Genomic DNA, 24,106 nt, shown 5'->3' on the forward strand with positions numbered 1-24,106 from the left:
AAGCTTTGACAAAGTCCTATCCTATTGTATATCGACTATGTAACCTCAATGAATATGTTTTAATTATAGACTTCTAAAAAAATACAAAATTATTCATGTAATTTATGATTCATTTATCCTTGTCATGTCAGAATTTTGAATATTATGTACGTAGAAACAGGATCCTCATTTTCTTTTAATGAATTTTAGTGATTGTATAGAACAACTAACATATAAAAACTGATTTGAGCTTGATCTACTCAATTTTTCATTGTTGAATTTATTCAATTTATTCAATTCAATTTATTTTAGAAAATTTATATGGCCGCCCAATTCATTCTGTTACTCCGGGAAGTTGACAAAGATAAAAACTCAATATAAAAACAATAAGAAGCAATAAGAAGCAATAACCTCTCCCGCCCAAGGGGCATTAAGAGAAAAGGGTTGTTCCTATATTTTGCTACTTTGAATGTTCCCATGTTGATACAGTAAAGCAAGATTTATTAGTGATACATTTTATTATTTAATTTCTGCTAATTCATTGTCTGACTTCACAACTATAGGTAAAAATAAAGGAGTGTTGATTAGATTTAAGAAGTTATTTTAGAAATGAACTCTAGCAATAGCACTTAGACTTATATACTGTTTCACAGTGCTTTATAGCCCTGTCTAGACGGTTTATACAGAGGGCTGTATTATTGCCATCCAGCATATCCCCATTTTACCAACCTCGGAAGGATGGAAGGCTGAATCAACCTTGAGACTGTCAGGATTGAACTCCTAGCAGTTGGCAGAATTAGCCTGCAATACTGTGCCACCATGGCTTTAGTGAGATAAAGAACTGTTGAAATGTCAATTGAAGGGATTTCACCCTAATGTTTTTGGTGCTCTCCTAACATGGAATTCTGTGTCTAGAGAACTTATCACAAGAGTCCTATAGACATTTAGCTTTGTAGAGTTCTAAGTAGTCACTAGATATATCAAAGGCTGGTAGGCCACAGATTCTCCACCTCCTATTTACCCAGAGAATCCTTCCTAGAGTTGTTTGTTGTGTGTTACCCTGACTATATAAAGACAAATTCATGAAGGAAGAAGCTGAAGGCAAAATAACTTCTATTTATACACTTCTCTGAAGAGTTTTTGTCATTAGTTTTTGTCAAAACATTAGTTTTTGTCAAAACATCAGCATACAGAGGGAAAATAATATCATTCTAAGTAATTGATATATTAAATCTTTTAATCATTGTCACCGTGTTGAACAATTATTCAAGCAAATACTGATTCATATGCGTACATAAAACTATCACATGTGGATTTTTGCTTTCTAAAAAAATGCTGTGAAATGTGATAAAATTTTACCAAATACCTATTTTAGATCAAATGAAATTATATTTTTATAAGTATGAATATCTATGAATTTAACACATTTTGGGCAGTTTAAAAGATTGGATGATAAAATTCTCCCTTCCCCTCAAAAAAGTAAAAAAATAAAAGTAGCATTAGTCTGAAGAAACAGGAATCTTATATTTTGCTTTGTTTTTACTTTACCTGACTAGATTGTGATATGCTACGGAGCTTTTCGTTTTCACATTGCTGAGTCATATTTTCTCCATCCTTGTTTCTTTCGAGACTCCATCCCATCGCTAACATGGTTTTTAGAGATTCTCTGGCAGGCCATCGATAGATTTCCTTTTCCTTTAAAAAAATCTTATGTTTCATGTAGAAAAAAAAATCTAAAATATCCCTCCCGCCCCCCAAATAAACATGCAAGTTTGCAGTCAACTGACCCTATCTGTCTGTCTGTCTGTCTCTTTCTCTCTCTCTCTTATACACACACACACACATACCCACCCCACACAAGTTTTGTATTCCATGAGCCAAAAGTCACTGAAGACCCACTGGAACATTTGCTCAATTCCACATGATCTCAATGCTGATTTTTAGATATCAATTCCCATACCAGCTACTGATGATCTTGGAAAACAAGTATGTATAACATTCTCTCAAGTTCAAATTCTTTTTCTTTAAAACTCTGCATAAAACCTTTTATGCATATTTTATAAGCACAAAAATTCCACCATGTCTTTTATGCATTTCCTTCTAGCATATGGGTGTTCACAAGGTATTTTATATTATATCTTTTTAAAAAATATTATGTACTATAATATAAGTATTTTTTAATGTATTATGTTTTTAAAAAATAGCACTGGAATATCAAGGAAAATGAAAACTAGAAGATAATTGTATTCTAATTCCAGGAATATGAATTAAGTCACTTCATATTAAAGTATGAACCAAATTAATATAATTGGCAATAGTCATGAATACTAAAAATTTACAAGTGTATATATATGTTTGTGTTTAGAAAACAAAGCTTAAATTTAAAAAATGAATACCAAAAAATACATCTCCATTTATAGTTTAGACTATTAGCCATTTTACATTTTCATATTTTTATTTCCATTGACAAAATAAATGGAACATTGATGGACATTAATGCAAACTGTACTCCACACTTGCATGGGAAAAACATTTAAATTTATCTTCATTACCTTTTCAATCAAGGTTTTGAAAGGTCTTATTAAAGGATGTGTCTTCATATTTTCATCAAGTAAAGGAGCATATTTCCACCCACAATTACTCTGGAAATAAAAGCATAATCCACACTGCATAACTAATTCCAGGAATTAACTGTCTGGAATAGTCATAATGGACATTAACATACAAAAGACCAATGTTTGCTGGCCTATGCCTGACTGGAAAAAAGCACAAACATCTGACAATAATGGCTTCAGAGGGAAAAAAAGCTCTTATCAATATTATACTGATCACATGGGCAGATAGATAATCTCATACATAAAACTGGAAAGCAAAATTATCACACAGGTGGATTGTTAGAAAATGCCATCTCAATATTATCCTTCCATGTAGATTTCAGTAAGTGGGGAGATTTCTATGTGAATTAGAAGAACAGGTCTGGTTATAAGCAAACATTATTTTTATTAGCTTATTTGTGCTTTCTGGAGCTTAATTCTGTTCCTCCCCTCCAGCATATGTTTTCTACTGGACTCAAAATAATGAAAAATGACTAATCAAAGCAAGCAACTAGAATGAAAAAGGGACTTGCAATAGTGACAGTTAAAGAGATTGGCTAAAAAACAGATATGAAACATGGAATTTTCAGCACAGGTGGGGCATGCAGAAAGCATAAGAATTAATCAGCCATTAATCAGCCAGACACTTCATCTCCACTGTACTTCAAAAATATAAATCCTTTATGTACATCAAAATTTAGAGGTTGCTCTCTGATGAAAAGAGCATTTCAAAGCACTATATAACCTTATTGAAAGGGCAATTAAGGCAACAATACAAAATTGAAAAAAATAAAACCACAAACCCTATTTTTATTTGAATAATATCTATATTGACGTAGGGAGAATAGTAATGGACAGCTGACTTCCTCCTCAGCCCACAAACATTCATCAGAATGCACAAAGAGACTTTTACAAACTATAGACAATTAGAATTCTCAAGGTGGGTCAGAAACTTTATATAGTTATGTCAATACTCTGCTAACCAATAACAAAGGTAATAGCAACAAAAGGTTTAAGAATTTAGGAGGCTGGCCACTTTAAACTTGGCTCTTTCCGTCCATATTTAAAATAGTTAATCTATTAATATGTTTTTGTCTTTCATTTTAAAGAACAATGCACTAAACAACAAACAAGTTTGTAAATAAAAAAGAAGTCAAAGCCAATCTATGGTCCCTGAATATACTTTCTGTGGCCCTTGGAATGCTGAAAATCAAAACCCAGTTCTCTGTCATGTTGAGGTGTTAAATAGATGGATAATGTAAGCTTTTGAATAGACAAGCAGGTTTTTAAAAGCCCAAAATGCCCAGACCAACTCATACATGTACAATGGCTTTTGGTGCGAATTTAACTTCCATTTCCCATCCCTGCCCTTAATTCATCTAATTATTTAAAAATTTCATGTAAGTCAAAATTACTTCCAATTGTTAAAATTGAAATGCACCTGTTTTAATATAATGACAATTTACAATAGGTTTAAAAGCTGTCAGGAAACCCACAGGTGTGAGGAAGGAAAAAAAAGTCTGTAGAAACATCTTGCTAGAAATATATGCTGCACGATAGTCTCAGAGCCATGGAAACAAGTTGAATACATTTCTAAAGTTCACTTTGAATGGTGACTGTTCTTTTCTGGCAATTGTTAGAAGTATCATAATCCATACCTTGTCACAGGCCCATTTTTCATGAGTATGTTCAGCATACTTGTTGACAATAAACTCCAACTTTTCAGGAAGTATAAAACTAAAAACCAAAAGGATATATCATATGTAACTTATTTCAGTTAGGTAATACCATATCAGGTTATATCATTCTTTTCCAAGGCAAACAGAACAATCTATACAAATAATATAAGAGTTTAAATCATGTTGCCCTCACTAAATATATGAAACTAAATTTTGTTATTACAATTCTGCTTACAATTTATCTATCTATCTATCTATCTATCTATCTATCTATCTATCTATCTATCTATCTATCTATCTATCTATCTATCTATCTATCTAACAAACTTATATGGCTGTCTAATAAACATTTTACCCTCTAAGGAAGTGGTTGGGAACTATGGCCCCTTTATGACTTGTGGACTTCATTTGTGTCCACAAGTCATAAAGGGGCCATAGTTCCCAACCACTTCCTGAACCAGGTATCCCTGAACCAGCATGGGTAGCTCAGGAATTCTGGGAGTTGAAGTCTACAAATCATAAAAAGGCCACAGTTTCCCCATCTCTGCAGTCTAAGGTAACATCTGCCTGCACCCTCCTATCCTTCCTTCTGGTTCTGCTGTTTGGCCTGGGGACCAAATGGGGCAGTTCCATACTTGAGTGGCTGCTGAACTGATGGCACACTCTCTTACCCCTCTACCTTGCACTCTGCGATCCACCCAGCCATATTTTTGTTTGTCATATGGATGTATTTTTATTGTGTTCTTTTTCATTGTTTCTTTATTCAATTATTTTACTTCTGTTTACATCCTTTCATTTTCTTCCTTTTTATTATTGTGAACTGCATAGTGTAGCCCCATGGTGAGACAGGCACCAAATAAATTTAATAAATAATAATAAATTTAACAAATAAAGTGACAAATAAAGGCATCTTTTAGCATTAAAAACTTTGTACTAGTATAGATTTGATTAAGAAATATGTGAATAAGTATTAATATTAATTCTTAGTTACATATTACAGCGTGACTTACTAAGAGGCTAGAAGATAAATGTTATTACAGCTGCATTTGCAATTACTATTCTATTCCAAATGAAAAGGTTGACCAGATGGTGGCAATCTAGAGTCCTCCAAATTTTTTCAATTACAATCCACAAATCCTTGCCTTTGGTCATTCTAGCAGGGACTGATGAGAATTAGAATCCAAACAATAGTCTTTTCTTACCCTAGATTTATATTTGCACCACAATCATCGCTCACCAATTGATCAGTTAGTATACATACTTCAGAGGAAAAACAGATTATACACAACTCAGTGGAACAACAGAATCAAGTTAACGACATATTATTGAACTTGCGTATTACAGTCTGTTAATGAATCAGTGTATTTCTTAGCAGTGCTAAATAATAAAACAAGAATCCTTATAAAAATAAAGATATTATGACTCACTTCACTGTGCTGATAGGTTTGGGATCAAAATTTCCTTCAGCGTCCACTGACGTCTGCTTTTCTAAAAACGAAGTAATTCGAGTATCTAAATAATCTGGTGGCAAAGCCCCAGCTATTGCACTTAAACAAGGCAAGGCCATTCGGAAGAGCTCTGGATCATGCTTCTGCAGGAGAGATAGGAACTGGTTGGAAAGTCTAGTAAAAAAACATGCAACATGTTAGTTAAGGCAAAAAAAAAAAAAAAAAAGGCCCCGTAGAAGCAGCATTAGTAGATGCTGATAGTAAATGGAGAGGCACATTTTAGAAAAGAAAGAAAAATAAGAATATGTGTGTATGTCTCTCCGGTACATCTTCTGATACAATCTACTGCAGGTGAGTGAAACATGGCTATGTTAGATTTTCCTATCAGTCTAAGGTAATAGTCGGGCCACATGTGTAGTTACACAATATTGTTTTTCCATTTCTTATGAAAGGCCAAAATAAGGATAGTAGAAAATTGTATGTCTGCATAGGAGAAGCATCCAATCTATCAATGTAGGTGTCTGACATATGGTAGTAGAAGAAAAGTGCCACTATCTAACTTTTTATTAATCACTATGTCCTCATAGATCGTGAATGTGATATAAACAGGACAATTTTTTCTAGGTGTACTTGTGCTTATATTGGTGTATGTGTATTCAAGCAATGCCTTTTAATTTGAAGTTTATGTTTACCTTCTGAGAGAGGGAATCAAGAATTCCCCAGAAAAGTTTTTCAGTCAAATGTAATTCTTCTTCAGCTGCTGTTCCATAATTGCCCCATCCTGAAGACAAGCAATAATATTTCCAGCATTGCTCATAGTGATTTGTTAAAAGCTGTAAACAGCAGAAAAATAGATTTAACCATATATTAAAACAAACTGAAAATCAATATGTATTAGTATGATATAATGCAGATTATGAACTTTTATTTTTTATGCAGCAAATCTAGTAGTTTATATAAATAATGTATTTTTTACCAAAATACATTGAAAAACATTTGGAATATTGCCTTTCAATGTACTTTCTAAAACATAAAGAAGGGATTTATATTACACTATGGATACCAACACTTTCTGGAAACTAATATAACCCAACTGTTGCTATCAGTCACAAAAAGAGATTTTGTTGGCAAATCAGATATCTTCTTGTCCCTTATATGCATCTAACATTTAATCCACAGAGAGAAGGAAAGCAATGGAATTTTTGTTGTGAAGAAATGAATTAAGCTTTTTTCAGTTGTTCATACATTCAAAATTTGTCTCAGTTAAATGGGTCACATCTTCAAAAAGATATTTTTTCTTTTGCATATAATTACATATGCGCATCTCAGACAAGACACCCAAATTTTAATAAACATCATCCTTCCCTACTTCAGCTATCTATCTCATGGTCCACCTTCTATGGTTCAGAAGAATTTCCTAATCTTTTTCATTCAGAGGGTTCTGAACATGCCACACGTCAAAATCTTCAGTGAATGGAAGAGCTTTCAAATAATGCAGAGCCTTACTGGAAATAGTAAAATATTTGGATTTTGAAAGGGAAAAACGGAATAAATTACATAGCAGTACTATTGAAATCAGTTGAACTGTGCCTATATTTGACAAAATGACTTTTCTGGTTTCCATTACAGAAATCAGTCAACATTGATCCAGATTCAACAAAGCCAGCTACATAATAAATTTCAAAGTGATAACATTTATATTAAAATAAACCTTTCATAACCACATGCGCACCTATTCCCATAATTCCAATTATGAAAAATCAAGAAAGTGATTATCCTACAAAAGACTGCTGGCCTTTTAACAGCCTCCTGGTTGATAGTAATGTGAAATAGTTCAGACCTCCAGAATCAGCTTTGGATAGACTGTGATCTTTTCTGGGTTCCAACTAAAGTAATTTTGGGGTGTGATTAGGGACTCTAGGGTATTTTAACCTAAATTAAATACATAGAAGGGGAGATTCAGACTGAAGGAATGGTTTGAAAGTAACTGGAAGCCAAGTTGTATCGGTGTAAAACCAGCACTTTGAACTCTATCTGGAACTCTGCTGAAAAACAATGCAGGAGTCACAAAACTAGTGTCACATGCCTGAACTGACTCGCAGCTGTTAGACAGTGACCCAATACCTTTTGGACGGATTACAGCTTCTGAGCAGTTTTCAAATTTAGCTCCATATAAAGTATAGTACAGTAGTTTGAGGTGATTGAGACTTGTGTTACTATTGTGAAGGCATCCTGTTTCAAAAATGGATGCAAGGGAAGCACCAGCCAAAGCTGGGCAAAGGTTTTGGCCACAGCCTTTACCTGCTGGACAAGCTATAGCTGTGAGCCCAAGAGACCTCCCAGTTACAGATTTGCTACTTCAGAGAGTGTGTGATCCCTTACAGAGTTAAAGAAGGAGAAGATCTTGTGACAGATGATTTCTAATCCTTACTTTAGGAGAGCAATGATAGCTGCATTGCTTACAGCTTATAGTTACTTTCCTAACTAATATAAGGGCTGGTGAGACAGGAAGTGATGATTCTTAGCCCAGAGCAAACCATTATATAAGAGCAGTGCACAGTGGTTAGAATGCAATACTGCAGGCTAATTCTGCCAACTGCCAGCTGCCAGCAGTTTGGTTCTCACCAGCTCAGGGTTAACTCAGCTTTCCAGCCTTCTGAAGTTGGTAAAATGAGGACCCAGATTGCTTGGGGGCAATATGCTGACTCTGTAAGCTGCTTAGAGAGGGCTGTAAATCACAGTGAAGCAGTATATGTTTAAGTGCTATTGCTATTGCTAACTAGATTCCTGGTGCTCAAGGCTGAGAAAAGAATGACCAAGAGCCCGCTGACTCAAGAAGGTGCGTCTAAAATGCTTAGAATTAAAAACCTTTGAATGTTTGTGCAAGTAAAGGAAAGAGAGAGAGAGAGAAACTGATTATTATGTTCAGAAATAGAGCTTTTGCGTTTTTTATTTCTTTGGCTAAATAAAAAGAAGTTTTCTAGTAGTATTGAACTTGTATGATTCTGATGTGCTCCACTTTCTGAATATGAGAAAAAAGATTAATAGACATTCCTGGACAGCAAACGAATTCAACTGGGATGGATTGGCAGAGCTAACTTGACTTCAGGAGATGGGGAATGGGGAAGAGCAGGAAAAAGGCACTCATAGTCCTCAAATATTTAATGCTACAGCAGAAAAAGAAATACTGACCTTTAATGGCATTTTACAGTATTCATTAAGTAAAGGTACATCAAAAACTAATTGTCGTAGAAGTTGTTGTAGCATCGAAGGCCGTAAGTGGCTGTAATTAAAAAAGAAGTTCACAGTAATTTCAATCTTTTTAATGAATATGCAAGGCATTTACTGGATCAGCTGAAATGCAGGACATTTAATACAACTATTTGATTAAAAAAAGGCTGTCTAAAAATCACTTCATTAAAAAGACAGAATTCATATAGGCCTTTTTTAGACCATATATAACACCTTTTTTTAGATCTTTATTATTAAGCAAGCAAAAAGTGATGACTGGTTTTATACCAGTGATTTCACCATATCCTTGCTATGGTTCCTAAAATTGAGGATTTCCTTGGAAAAAAAAGTGTGGCTCCTAATTACAAAAAAGGATACCCATCTTTTATATTCTAGGATGACTAGGATAATTTAGTATTTATAGTCTAGAACAGTGGTTCCCAACCTTTTTTTCGCCCCGCACCCCTAAAGAAATTTCACTTGAATCTCGCATAATAAATAAAAATGCCAACATATAGCCAATATCCTATTATTTACCTGGACTTTTCTCGCACACCCTGGAATATCGTCTCGCACCCCCAGGGGTTGGGAACCCCTGGTCTAGAATATTGTTAGATAATGATATTATAGCAAAGTGTGAAATAGCAGGAATCTAGATAGGAAATCCCATCTATTTTTCAAAAACATTGTTCTATTAACACAATTAACTGATATTGCTCCTAAATCAAACACACAGAAAGAATGGATGTGTAAATTGGAGAAAAACTATTGCTTTTTTCACTACCAAGGGCACCTTCTACATTTAATTTTTTTATAGGTGACAGAATATACTACTTTATTTGGGGATGAAAATGTGTTATTTAAAGCTAACTTGGTTCATACTCTGAAGTGAAGAGAGATAAAGTCAATTAAATCTGCCTTGTTCTGTTATATCAGTAGTCCTTGACTTATGACCACAATTGAGCCCAAAATTTCTGTTGTGAATTTTTCCCCATTTTACAACTTTGTTTGCCCTAGTTGTTAAGTGAATCATTGCAGTGGTTGCATTAGTAACCCAGTTGTTAAGTGAACTTGTCTTCCCCATTGTCAGGAGGTCGCAAAAGAGGATCACATGACACAGCAATGGTCATAAGTATGAACCAGTTGCTAAGCATCTGAATTTTGATCAGGTGACCCTAGGGATGTTGCAATGGTCCTGTGAACATTGGTCATAAGTTACTTTTTTCAGCACAGTTGTAACTTTGAATGGTCACTCAATGAACTGGTGTAAATCGAGGACTACCTGTATATGCATAACCTCCTCTTGTTCTCTTTGCTGGCATAATTTCTGTTCTAAGTGTCCTCTCCCAATGAATGTCACATAAATTATATTGGAGACATTATTTCTTCAAGAAATAGAAGAAAGCTTTATGTAAATACTTACTGGCAGATAGCAAGCAAGCATTCTTCAATTGTGTCTCTTTGTGCTTTTGTAAGAGAGCGCCCTTTGGACAGACGATATATTGTATGAAGAGTGGAATTAATCAGAGAGATGTAATGCTCAGATCCCAAAATGAGAGAAGCACATCGTGTGAGTAATGGGAACACAGCTGTGCAAATATATCTATTTAGAGCAAGAGCTGTCTCGGTGGTACTTAGAGAAATCTGCATAAAAGATACACATTGATAGGGTTACTGCCTGATTAATATATATTCTGTTTTATTATTGAATACTCTGAGCATAATTCTTCTCAGAGGACCACACAATAAGTTAAGAACTTCAGGCCAGATACATGAATGCATGTTGATAAAAGCTCTTGCTTCTCTTATTTTTATAGTTTGGAAAAAGCACAGATGTCAATGAACTTCCAGAATATACTACAGAGGGAAAGGGTTGTTGGCTTGATATAGGAGACAGCCCTACATCATCCAAGTTAAAATGTTTACATTTCACCAGTCTTTCCTTTCCTCCTGAGAAATATGTTTTTACAGCCTGAAATGTTTTATGTATCCATAACACTGTCAAGAACAGTGGTCACCAACTAGTGGGCCAGGACCACTGGTGGTCCATGAGAAAATATTGGTGGTCTGCAGAGAAATGTTCCCCCAAAAGTAATTAATCCAGGTTACATGGGAACATAAGGCTGCGTCACCCACATGGTCCACCCACCCACTGGCCCCCACTCTTCGGCCAAGTGCAAACCTTACCTTGAGTAGAGCCATGCGAGATGGAATTGGAAGGTAAGACCAACGGCAGGGGAGGGAAATCCGCCCTGAGGTGGCTTGCTGACATTGGTGGGAAAGTTGGTCCCATATTCCAGAGCTGCAGTGGTCACAGAACTGGACCTTTGGTCATCCCAGAGGAGCTCCTCCAGTCCAGGCCAGGCCAGTGCACCCAGATGGAGGAGCAACTGCTCCTTGATGACCAAAGGGCCAGTCCTGTGACTACTGTAGCTCTGGAATATGGGACCAACTTTCCCACCAACATCAGCAGCAAGTCAAAATTCATATTAGTGGGCTTGAATTTCCGGTTTGTCGGCTTCGGTGACAGCAGGGATTCGCTTTTCTCCGTGATCCCTGCTGTGCTAGCCGCCTTGGTGCCTCCAATCCTGACGGATTTGGAGGCTAAGGCTGCCCTGTTGGGGCAGCTGAAGAAAGGGGGGATCCGGACAGGGGTTGAGAGGTATCGCAAACCCCCTCCCCAGCCGGCAATAACCCCCTTCTCTCAAGACGGTGGAGCGGCGGTCTTAATGGCCGCCATAAAGAAGCCGGCAACTAGATAAAGAATGTGCAGGAGGAAGAAGGAGTTTTAAAACGAAAGTTTTTTCTTGGTCGAACTGGGACCTTAAGGACATATTCAACACCTGGGAAAGTATTGGCTTTTTTCTGGACGCTACAATGTTCCCGATTGATGTTTTCAGTGGCGAAGAAAAGTGATGAAAAGGGAAAGTTACTCTCCCTCCCTTATGGAATTAACAAATGGACAAGGGAAACCTGCCTTTTGATAGAAGGTAAAACCTAAACTCCTTTGTTATAAGTGGGAAGGGAGAGGTTTGGAAAAAAAAAATTTACTCTAAGACTTTGCTGGAGGAGATGCCTTGAAGATAAAGAGAATAGAAATTAATTCTAAAAAAGATTTAAAGCACAGACTGGACGTTTTTTTCTTTCCCTAATTTGACTTCATCCCTAGAAGAGAAATTGTAAAAAGAAGAAGTTTGTACTCTGCCTGGACTGTTTGATGATTGCAGGATTTTGGGACTTTTGGGAACTGTTTTAAGTTTGGAAATAACTGATTGGCTTAATAATAAAAGGATACAGAAAAAGAAGAAGAAACAGTTTAAAATGGCTCTATCTCTTGATGAACTAAAAGAACAATATTTAAAAATAAGGAAAGAAGGCAAAGATGTTATGGGAGAAGCCCTTTGTTTCCTAGATATGGCGCTTGTCATGTTTCAGCAAATTAAACAACAGCTGGAAGAAGCCGAGGAAGAAGAAGCCATTTTTAATGAACTAAATGGTGTGACTAAGAAAGAAAGGAGAAAGAGAGGAGCAAAAAGGAAGGACTTAAGAAATAAAAAAATATTTATGAAAGAGAAAAAGAAGATGCAAAAACAACAGAATGCTAGAAAGCAAAAGGAAAGAGGAATGCAACAGAAAGGGAAAACCAAGAAGGCAGAGGTTTGGAGAGGAGGGGGTAAAAAGTTTAGGCGGGCTAAGAAGGAAAGGGAAAAGGGGGAAAAAAAAGTTACAAAGGTATAAAACAAGATGGAGAAAAGAAATTTTTTTTTAGGGATAATGGGTAATGTATGGATTTTATTTTCTTTAAAAAAGGGGGGATTCTGCAAAGTACACATGAGTATTGTAATAGTGGTATTTGTATTATAAGTAGATAATCAGAACTTTTTAAGATCTAATAAAAGACTAAAATATTAAGGTATAACTTTAAAATGTTTAATAATGAATGATTTTAAGTTTTAATAAAATACTAAAGGGAATGTTTAAAATATTAGTTTAAATATAGAGTTTAATGGATTAATGTGTTGACTGTTATGGATTTATTATTGTAGTATTGGTTTCTGAAATAGTAGAATGTACTAAGCAGAATCTGATTGGGATTTAGGTGTTATTTTAAATTTTAATTTAGGGGAATGATAGAACGGCATCATACTCTGATTAGTGATTCCAGGGGAAACTATTCCTTTTTATATTGGAAATGAGACAGATGTAAATGGAGAAATGGACAAAAGATATAAAAATATTTTTTTTTAAAGCAAGATTAAATATATAAAACAGAATTAAGATGAGGCAAAAGTGGAGAGGAGTTATATAATAGATATAGAATGGTAAACAAGATAGGTAATGGTATATAAGAAGAGCATGAATTCAATTGAAGTCCATACAAAAAGAGGTAATCTGGGGCCAAGCTACTTTCTAAAAGAAAGTTTTATGTTTTTATGTTTATGTCTTATGTGTGTGTGTCCAATTAAGAATTAAATAATAAAATCTCGGAGGAAGACTAGATGAGAACAATTATAAACAAGCCAGAGGAAAATATAAATGTGATGATTGAATAGCAGATAAATTAGAAAGGAAATATGATTGAATAATGATTAAAGAGAAACAATGTGGAATTTGGTAAAGGGAATTTACGTGTTTATATGGAAATGGGATAAATTATAAGTATGTGATATAAAGCAATGTGTTACCTGCCTTGTAAAGATCTACAATGGAAAGAGGTTTTATGTTTTTAATGTTTAATGATGTTTTGTTTTGTTTGTTTGTTTGTAAAATCAATAAAACTTGTTTTTTTTTTTAAAAAAAAAATCATATTAGTGGTCTGTGGGATTTAAAATTATTAGTTTGGTAGTCCCTGAGGTCCAAAAGTTTGGTGACCCCAGGTCAAGAATATTGGAAAGCTGCTTCTTTAACATCTTTCTTTTTTCTTTGTTTAGATTCTTTTTTCTGTTTGCTTTTTTTACTACTTATAATTCTTTTTTAAACTCTGTATTTTCTCTTGTGGTTTTTACTTTTATATGTATTACAACATGCAGATACTCAATCTGCAAATAATGCATCCATAGAGCAGTCTACTGTAGCTCAAAACCAAAGAATCACTCAATTTTTTTCCTTCATTCTTTTTGTTCATTCTGCATTTAATCTTTATTGTATCTAGTGAGTCAACTCTATCTATCTATCTATCTATCTATCTATCTATCTATCTATCTATCTATCTATCTATCTATCTATCTGGACTTAAAAAGAAACTTCTAACAGTGAGAACAATTAATCAAGTTTGCTGTCAGAAGTTGTGGAGCAGTGGTGGGATTCAAAAATTGTTACTACCGGTTCTGTGGGTGTGTCTTGGTGGGCATGGCTTGGCTTGGTGGGTGTGGCAGGGGAAGGATACTGCAAAATCCCCATTCCCTCCCCACCCCACTAACCTGCTTTCCAGCTCCATTCTCCTGTGAGGGCAACCAAAGAAGACCCAGCTGATCAGCTGGGATTCAGGAGGCAGAGAATAGATGGGGTGGGGCCAATGAGAGGTGGTATTTGCTGGTTCTCCAAACTATTCAAAATTTCCACTACCGGTTCTCTGAACTACTCAAAATTTCTGCTACTGGTTCTCCAGAACTGGTCAGAACCTGCTGAATGCCACCTCTGTTGTGGAGTCACTGGAGCTTTTTAAGAAGAAACTGGACAGTTGCTTGTCTGAAATGATATAGAATCTCCTGCTTGAGCAGGGGGATGGACTAGAAGGCCTCCAAACTCCCCATTCTGCTTGAATTAAATCAAATCAGTAAACAAATACTTATACCAACCATATCAGGAAAGACTAATATGAACAACTATTGTACTATTGGCAGTAGACTTTTCTAGCAAGATTATGCAGGGGAAAGAAATTAGAAAGGCCCCAGAAATTAGATTCAAGTGCAATGAGTTCTGAAGTCTGATAATTTCAGTATGTTTTTTTAAGCTAGGGCCACATTTTTGTAATTACAGATTTTATGGCTGTTAGGGGGCTTTTATTTTATTCTTAAACCACTAATCATTTATTACAACTACAGGCAAGTGGATAGATATGCAGCCTATCAGCTATCATCATTTACATATTTACCTTGGCCCAGGGGTGGGATTCAAAATTTTTAACAACTGGTTCTGTGGGCGTGACTAGGTGAGTGTGACCATGTGACTGGGTGGGCATGGGGTTTTTTGCAACGCACAACCCCTCCCCCCCCCCCGATTTTTGGGCCTTCTGGGCATCAGGGCAGCCTCCTGGGAGGAGTGTTTTTGCTCCCAGAAGGCTTCCCTGGGACCCAGGAAGGCAAGAATGGAGTGCAGGGAGAGCTGTGCCCCCCTCCATTTTTTGCCTTCCTGGACCTCTGGGAAGCCTCCTGGGCAAAACAGTAAGACAACGAGGGGAATCCCAGCACAGCTGATCATAGGAACAGCTGATCATCAGCAGGGGAAAAAAAAGAAATACCTTAAGGAGTGACTGGGTAGGCAAGAACGCAGTCAGCGATGTTGGGCATGTGTGCGATATTGTGCATGCATGATAAGGACTGACTGGGCGGGGAGGGGAGGGGTAGGCAGAGAGGGGCAGGGCCAGCCAGGGGCACGATTTGCTGGTTCTCCGAACTGTGCAGAATCATAACAACCAGTTCTATAGAACTGGTCCGAACCAGTAGAATCCCACCCCTGCCTTGGCCTGAGTAAGATCTTGAATGAGGCTGTTCTCAGTGGTGCAGTTTGGATTTCACGTTAACTATCTTCTTTATCATTGTTTATTAATACTTAGTTTCTTTAATATGTTTGGTAAACCTTGAGAAGTTTATAATAAAAGGCAGTTCACAGTTTATTTAAATTTATAAACTGCTGATAAATGTACATACAAGCTCTTAATATTACAACGTTCTAATTGCAGAAAATAAATTATAGTGCTTAGCAACTTCTCAATACTACCACAAAGCAAACTTCCTTAATACAGTTGGAGAATAATAGCAAACAGTACTCAGCTGTATCCAATGAAGCACATGCCCTTAAATCTGGTAAAAATCCAACTTCTAGAAGGTGAAGGAGGAAGGTTTGGTCCTTTATACCATAGACACGATCTAGAAAAAGTACCATGGGTGCTTTGTGGTCAGGACAGAAAGTTGCAGACATATTTGGCTCAGTGACTGTTCCATCTGACAAAAAAAGAGCCATTATCTCAATACAAATATTGCTTTACATTTATTTAATTTAGCTTTATACAGCTTCTGTCCACAAACTAGTGAAAATGCAATGCTGGTCTGATATTCACTTATTTAAAGCTGTCATTATTTCAACATTCACTTACTTTATTATATAATTTATATAGCAAACTAGTTAAATATAATTTAAATTCATTTTATAATGTTTTATATTCTTATTCATTTCAAATTATTGACATCCCAAAGGTTTTTTTTTTCAAGAGTCAACTGGACTTTCTGGTTTTTCTTTGAAGACATTTCGCTTTTCATCTAAGAAGCTTCTTCACTTGGACTGAATGGTGGGGAATGTAAGGAATGGATGGTGGGGAATGGAAGAATCCTTTCATCTAGTCAGAGCTGAAGAAGCTTCTTGGACGAGAAGCAAAACATCTTCAAAGAAAAACCAGAAAGTTCAGTTGCCTCTTGAAAAAAGCACCTTTGGGACAACCATAACCTGGATGACTGAGAATCTCCTTAGACAAAATTATTGGCATATAATTATAATATAATAAAATTATACAATTGCAAGAGAAACTTAAAATACTTCACAAACAATTTATGCATAAACTTTTTTACAAAAGTATCTAATCAAGATCAAACAAAGCAATCTGCCACTTCAATTTTCCATCCCAACTCGAGTTAGAATGATTTTCATAGTTACCTTTGTTTATTGTTGGTAGTTTTAATGGAATACTTATAATCCCAACTAAATCTTCTGTTGGCACGAGGGAACGCAAAATTGACCGTATTCTAATAGCTTCACCTTTTCCAGTTTGGATAAGCTGTGAAAGAACGTTGTATTATTTTTCCTATTTTTATTATCTTCACAAAAATTTATTTATTTAGCAAAAATGTTTTCTTATTTTTTACAAATATTCAAGAACGCTAAGATATAAAAATATTTCTTTTGTTTTCCTAAAAGCAACTTATTTTTTCCCCTCTATTATTTTCCCCCATAGTAAAATGTTTTAGATTTACTGAGAATATGACAATGGAGGCAGATTTTTCTACCTTAACATCCATTTTAGGAAGATCCACTTAAATTTAAGTTCATTTTTCTTTTGTATAAATAAAGTAGAACGTATCTTCATTCTCACTCTGATTTCCACTGAATTAAGATCCCTTTCCTAAATATAGGGACTTATTTTAATAGTGATATTGGAAGAATATTTCTTAAAATTATTTATATATACTGATATATACAGTAAGAACAACTTGACTTTTTTTGATGGGGGTTGGTGTTGACTGGAGTGAAAGGAGAGAGGAAAAGGCATAGTTGTGGCCATAGCTTTATTATAATTCAGAGTGTTTCCCGTATCAGCCTTGCTACTTGGGGTTAGTAAGAATTTAGTTCATCAACATATGAACTAGGCCACATGTTCCCTATTCTTTATTGAGCTCATATATGTACTAAATGAAGTTGCCATATGCTAAATAAATAAATAAACTAAATGAAGAAGTAAATAGTGCGGAGTAACAGCAACTCCTGGAGGAAAGCTGCCTAACAAATAAGTAAATATATAAAAGCTCCTTGTGCATCAAGTCCCCTTATCTAACAGATCTTCACTAAACTAGCTTCCATTCATCCTTAAATCTAACCACCTTGTTTTTTATTCAGAAAATGAAGATAGCTTAGCGGTCACATCAACAAGATTGAAATGTTTCTGTACTGATGAAGAAACCCAGAACTTTCCCCGTGTATTGTATCCATCCCCTTACTAGTCAGGACAGAATGGTATTGTCAATTCTGAATGCAACCTGGTTGAAGCCATCTTTTGCTGCTTCATATAGTAGGTGCCACATACTCTGGAAACGGGGGAGGAATAGATAGACTGTCTAGCAGACAAAACAATGAGATTTCCCATGGGAACCAAGGTCACCCCAACAGGTGGCATTTGAAGGAGGAGAGGAGTGACCGACTGTTTTAATTGGACAATGTGACTTGGGAAACTTGGGGTGGAAAACATTTACTCTTTTAATTATGCTATTAACACGGGAAAGTTCAAAGTTGGCTTTCACTAGCTGTGCTGATATAATGCATCCAATAAACATGTTCTTTGAGCGACCCACCTGCCTCAGATTTCTGATTTCTTTGGGTACGTTATTCAGAATGCTGACAGGTGCATTTTTTTGGAATGCATTGGAGTTATTTTCATTATACCTTATTCCTTCTAATTCCTAATTTTTTCCATTACTGCATCTTAATTTGATAGTTTTCATTTCTACTTCTACCAAAAATGATAAATTTATAGTATTTATGGAGTATGAATGATCCACCACTGAAGGTAGGCATGAACTAAAATAATTCATGTATTGATGATTTAGAAAATGCATGTGTTAAGTTTTCTCTTCCTACAGAAATAACAAAACTACTTACATGGAGTTCTGGTGCACAGCGGCCAAGCAAATCTATAAGAGCTGAATAGAAAGACATTATTGCATTGCCCATGTGGACTAATTCTTCTTCTTCCTCATCTTCTTCTAGGCTAGTGAAAAGAAACCATGTTGCCACAAATAAATATTGAGGTTATTTAGAAAATTCAAAGGCACTATTCTGTTTTTAAGCAATTTGTCTTCTTTAATGTAAGCCATTCAACTAATTTGCTACCTTATATTGTATACTTTTTGTAATGTTAACTCAACAACAAATTGCTACAAACACAAAATGTTAAACTAAAATTGATTCCATTCTTTAGAGCTTTCATAAAGTAAATAGAACCTATTCCACACTGAAATTCCTGCTATGCTTCCCTATATACTGGTAAATTCTTAGAAGGCATTAATTTAGTAGTCTGGTATAGATTCTTTTTTCTAAAAGTAATTAAACCTTACATACATATATGTGTGCTGAGTTCCTAATAGCCTTTAAAAGGAAAAGGGAGAGAAAGAAGGAAAATATTACGGAAAAGAGTGATATACAGTTAATGCTATGTTTTAATTTTTCCCTTTCCATTATATGTTTACTCCAAACCACCTTTGCTATCCCAGCTGCTTTTTCCAGCTAATTTACATAATTATAATACATGTTTCAGATATTATCACAGTACCTGGTGAAGATAATTTGTGTGGGGAAGTAGCAGGTATAAAAGAAAAGAATGTGCTCTAATTGATTTTCATATGAATATATCCTTTCTCTAAGCAACTTTTCTTAAAAAAAACCATAGGTTTTTTTTTCAAACTAATTTAATCATGTTTAGTTAAGATTACAAAGAACATCTTTTTCAATAATAGAAAAAAGGAAAAAATCAGCCTCTCTGATTAACCAAAATGAGAGAGACCGTAGCATAGCAGAAACAGAATGCTTTAAGTCTTATTAACCCTTATATTTCATTGCTTGTCTTATATAGGAGATAAAAAAAAATCTACATAAATATCTGTTGAAGTGTAGTTTGACATTGTTATCAGTGCAGGAATTAAAATATGACTTCCGTCATATTTTTAATTAATCACTCATAACAGGCAACTAACTAAAAGCACTGTAATGATAAGAAAAAGGTGTTTACCCATTGCAAAGATATGAAAATGACTGCGGCAAAAAGAAAGCAAAGATAGCACCAAGTACTTAGTAATAGGTGCCTTGGGTACAATCCCAAAACATCTGGATCACCATATGAAAACCATTGGCATTGAAAAAATTATCCTCAGTCAGTTGCAAAAGGCATCCTTAGTTGGAACAATTTACATCCTGCAACATTATCAAACAATGTATGCCTATCTCAGGTCCTTGAGAAGGATTCAACAGGTAGATTAAAAATGCCAAATTCAGTCTTTACTGATGGACAGTTCTATCAACCATAACTGAAAATGCATATGTACTATAGTAAACAGTATAATATAATGCTTTTTGTTACTTTCTGAGTTTTGAAGAAACCTTAAATTTTACAGGTAATTCAAGATATGCCATGAATAAAGATTAACAAACTATTAACTAAAGTAATCTTGCACAATTATTGCTGCAGTTCTACTTGTCAACATTTTATCTCCACAATATATTCAGCCACATAAGGCAAATGAGTGGATGAAAACACTGAAGAAGTGCAATATGACTTCATCTCAGTATTGCCAGCATTACTGATACACCAGATTTTCAGATTCTGAATTACAAAAAAATGATTAGTAGAAAGATGTATGTTGAGCATGAAAGCTGCCAAATCAAACTCTTGCCACGGCTGGGAAACATTCCCATTTGAAATCCTATGAAGCAGCTGGCACGGATAAGGCACTTCTGGCATTTCTATTTAAGATTAGTCTTTATCCTAGTTTGTTATCCTTCTGATAACATTCACTTACAATTTTCTCTTACAACCCTGAGAAGTAAGATCTAGAGCTGGGTTCTCAGAAATTTTAATTGCTTCTTGCATCACAGCTAATAGACCGTTCCCTCCTTCTCCTCTGAGAGCAGGACCAAAACACTCCGGCCGTCGAATAAGAAGCTTAACAAGAACACAGGCATTTTCTTCAACACTTTCACCTGGAAACCCACAAAACACAGAACAGAGTTATCGGAACAAAATATAAAGCCAAACGCAAAAGATCTGGGTGAAAATTACATCTTGGTAATCTTTGCAGTGTCTTCAAATTTTTGCCCATAAAACTGTCTTATTAAGCTCTGAGATCTTTGCATGTATTTTATTTGATGGTGGGAAGGAGAAAGAACTTGGATTTTCTGAAAAGGAACTGAAGCAGAAGAATATTGAAAACCATGGAATTTGAATTTTTTGATTATAAGAATCTGTAAATCGTGTCCAACTGAATCAGAGACAGTATCAAGCATCACATGGGCCTCTGAGAAAGCAAAGTAAATTCCAGCCCATCAAGTTAAAATGAACACAGAAAGGACCTTGTGCTAAGATAGAATGTGTGATAGCAGAATACTAGCATGCTTATCCTGGAGATGGCAAGGGTACAGGGAGGTTGTGGGTGACCGATCTAGGAATCTTCTCACAGGAGTCAGAGGTTCAGTCTGCCAGACCGTTAGGCACCTGTGTGCTTGCAAAAAGACTGCACCATTATATTCCAGGGGCCATTGGAATAATCTTACACTCATCTAACATTTATATAATTACTATCTGCCTTTAAATTCTCTCTTGCCTAATTGGCCAAACATTATTCTTCTGTTCCATGTGTATATTTATATGCATGACACAATGAAATGGGTTGTAATTTGTAAAAAAATATGCCATATAAAGTAGCTTATTCTCTAAAGTAAAAAAAGTTTTTAGTATATGTTTGCAAATGTTTCAATATAGCTGATGGTATACACTATTAAAATAGTTTCAGCTCTCATTCTGCTATGCAGGGATAAGTCAGAAAATTAAATCTCAGCAGTGTAGTCCTAACTCATGTCAATTCAATATATATGCTTAAGTGCCTTGGGTGTTAAAATTAAATTTGGACAGAAAGCTGTAATATAAATCAAATAAATAAATAAATTACCATTAACAAAGACAGCAAATCTTAAGAATGAGAGATACCGTTCACCCTCTATGGGATTCCAACCAATATCAGGGTATCCGGCTGCTAATAGCATTTGGCAGCTCTGAAGACCGCAGCCTGCCAAGTAGGTCACAACCTGTTCAATACAAACATATCATCTTAGCCTTTGTTCTAAGCAACCAAAATCAAAGTGAGCTGAAACAACATATGTGCTACGTGTGAATAGGGGGAGATGCATGAACAAACATGTATTTTAAGCTTCCAAAAATATAAAGAATATAAGGAACCAATTTTACTGGAGACAATCATTTTAACTGATAAGCAAGGAGATTTCCACACATTTTCTAGACATAAAAATAGTTACAGCCATGAAGATAAAAAAAGGAATTGAGAAAAATACAAGCAGATGGGAAAGACTGAATTAAAATAAAGTTTTTCTTCTTTCCCAAAAAGTGACCGGCGCTGACAGATCTATGGATGAACCAAGGGATCAGTAGAAGACAGTCACAAACACAGGAATCCCTGATCAAATGCTTGAGAGCATCTCCAGGACAAACTTAGCTCCCTTTGTTGCCTGGACTGAACAAATCATGTGAGCCCCCTACCACCTACTCTCAGGGTCCATGTTGTTTCTTCATAATATAATATAAATTAGGAAATTAAACCTATCTGCAATGAAAAGACTACACTTGAGTGACAATAGCCATATATAATATACTACACATAAATAATATACTAAGTAAAATATACTAAGTAAAAACTAAGCCCCATTATGTAAGAGGAAAAGCTGCTATGAATCAACAGCCAGAAAACTCACTTCTTCATGTCTCAACACTGATGAGTTACCTATTCTGCAAGAAAGACAACTAAGATCAGAGAACATCAAGACTTTTGCAAGTTATGATAAAACGAAAACTTGTATAAGATGTTGAATATTTACTTTTTCTAAGTCTGGCTCCTCTAATGCAAGGGCAAGCTCATTATTGTCCATTACTGAAGCAGCTGCTACATCTAATGGAGTGGACCCTCTCATAGAAGGAGAAGCTGGGGGGAAAAGACATACTTATGTACAGAATTAAAAATATCAGGAATGTAGCTACATGAGTTTTGCAGCAGAGGGCAGCAGTTACTTTGTAGTTAGCTGAAATTTAAAACATTCATTTTTCTTTTTCATGATTTATGGAAAGAATCCATTGATTGCTGTTGTTACTGTTAGTTTGCTTTCAGTTCAGCATTTTGTGGCTTAATTAGTGGAGATAATTCATCAACCGTCACTTTTCTGGTTTGTTCCTAATTATTTTATGGTAATAAAATTATAATTAAATAATAAAGCAAAAGTCGTAGCATACTTTGTATGCTTAGGTATAAAATATCAATGGCAAAATACTGTGAATGTTGTGTGCTCATCAAAATAGCACGATTCTTCTGGGATCAAGCAGAAGCGTTACCTGGTACTTTCTCACCCCATAAAATAAATGACGGGCATAAATAAAAAATAGATTGTGTCACTATACAATCCATGACACATGAAGGAGTTTGCTGGAAACTAACAGCAAACTAAACAGCAAAAACTTGCTTATGCAATGTTATGAAATAATCTTCATTTTCTGAAACACACATGATTTTCCACCCAAGATACACAAGCACAAAACTTCAAAAATATGAAAGTTAATAGAGGCCAGAACTATTATTGTAGTTTTGGAATAATAATCAGGTCAGTTTAAACATAAAATAAGAAAGATATGAAATAAATATAAATTTCAAAGAATTCTATGAGACTTCTTTTCAGATTTGTAAATATTTGTTTACTGACTCATATGTATTGGGAAATTACTAATCTGGCTGCAGTAATATTTTAGTAACATTAGAGTACAATATAAGATCCCAAATGTTGACCAGATCTCAACACACTTGAGATGCCTTCTCTTTCTTATGTAAGGTTTTAATCTTGAATAGTCACTTAAAAACCACCTTACAAATGTGCCTGGTTTAGTCTCATTGAATGTGGTGGACACAATAGGATTATGCTCTATGTCTTTCACAATGTGATTTGTAAAAAGCACTTGAGGTTTATAATTCAGTTCTTTAACTTACAGCACAACTTAAAAACCAGCTACATAAATAAAAAGAGTATCAATATGCAAAGTAAGTTAAATTAGGATTTAAAGTAGCAGGTTACAAACTAAACTGTTGACATGTCAAATTAAATCAAATGACTATTAAAATTAAATAGCATACCAAGTCCAACACTGCTGTTTTCAAGTAAGTAGCTTAAATGCTCAAACATGGCTTTTTGATTTTGGCGACTAATCCGGCAAAAATAGCAAAGAAACCGACAGCAACTTGCTACCATTTTAGGAAAAGCAATCTGCGGAAGAAAAACACTGTTAAATAATCTGTTCAATTTCTGTTCAAATATTCATATAAAATGTTCTTGTCTGCTGTTTTGCACCAATTAGTTTAATAATCCTAATGCAGTATCTGCAAAAATCAGGGGACCACTCAAGCTTGTCAACCGAGCGAGTATTCTC

General features: G+C 35.2%; 1 protein-coding gene across 1 annotated transcript in view; it reads right to left on the bottom strand.

Annotated features, from left to right (window-relative positions):
• RYR3 (ryanodine receptor 3) overlaps nucleotides 1-24,106 on the bottom strand; it is a 305,744-nt gene that overhangs the window by 103,254 nt on the left and 178,384 nt on the right. The window contains exons 41-54 of the mRNA XM_087921834.1: nucleotides 23,814-23,943; nucleotides 22,516-22,619; nucleotides 21,576-21,711; nucleotides 20,430-20,610; nucleotides 18,517-18,625; nucleotides 16,801-16,921; nucleotides 15,925-16,094; nucleotides 10,355-10,575; nucleotides 8,893-8,983; nucleotides 6,393-6,533; nucleotides 5,680-5,843; nucleotides 4,232-4,310; nucleotides 2,532-2,621; nucleotides 1,528-1,674 (exon numbers count right to left, since the gene is read on the bottom strand). Coding sequence (XP_087777960.1) covers nucleotides 1,528-1,674; nucleotides 2,532-2,621; nucleotides 4,232-4,310; nucleotides 5,680-5,843; nucleotides 6,393-6,533; nucleotides 8,893-8,983; nucleotides 10,355-10,575; nucleotides 15,925-16,094; nucleotides 16,801-16,921; nucleotides 18,517-18,625; nucleotides 20,430-20,610; nucleotides 21,576-21,711; nucleotides 22,516-22,619; nucleotides 23,814-23,943 — 1,884 coding nt within the window. The remainder of the gene's footprint in view (nucleotides 1-1,527; nucleotides 1,675-2,531; nucleotides 2,622-4,231; nucleotides 4,311-5,679; nucleotides 5,844-6,392; nucleotides 6,534-8,892; nucleotides 8,984-10,354; nucleotides 10,576-15,924; nucleotides 16,095-16,800; nucleotides 16,922-18,516; nucleotides 18,626-20,429; nucleotides 20,611-21,575; nucleotides 21,712-22,515; nucleotides 22,620-23,813; nucleotides 23,944-24,106) is intronic.

Source organism: Pseudonaja textilis, chromosome 1, assembly GCF_049901715.1.
Source record: "Pseudonaja textilis isolate UNSWEBS1 chromosome 1, rPseTex1.2, whole genome shotgun sequence".
NCBI classification, from domain to species: Eukaryota; Metazoa; Chordata; class Lepidosauria; order Squamata; family Elapidae; genus Pseudonaja; species Pseudonaja textilis.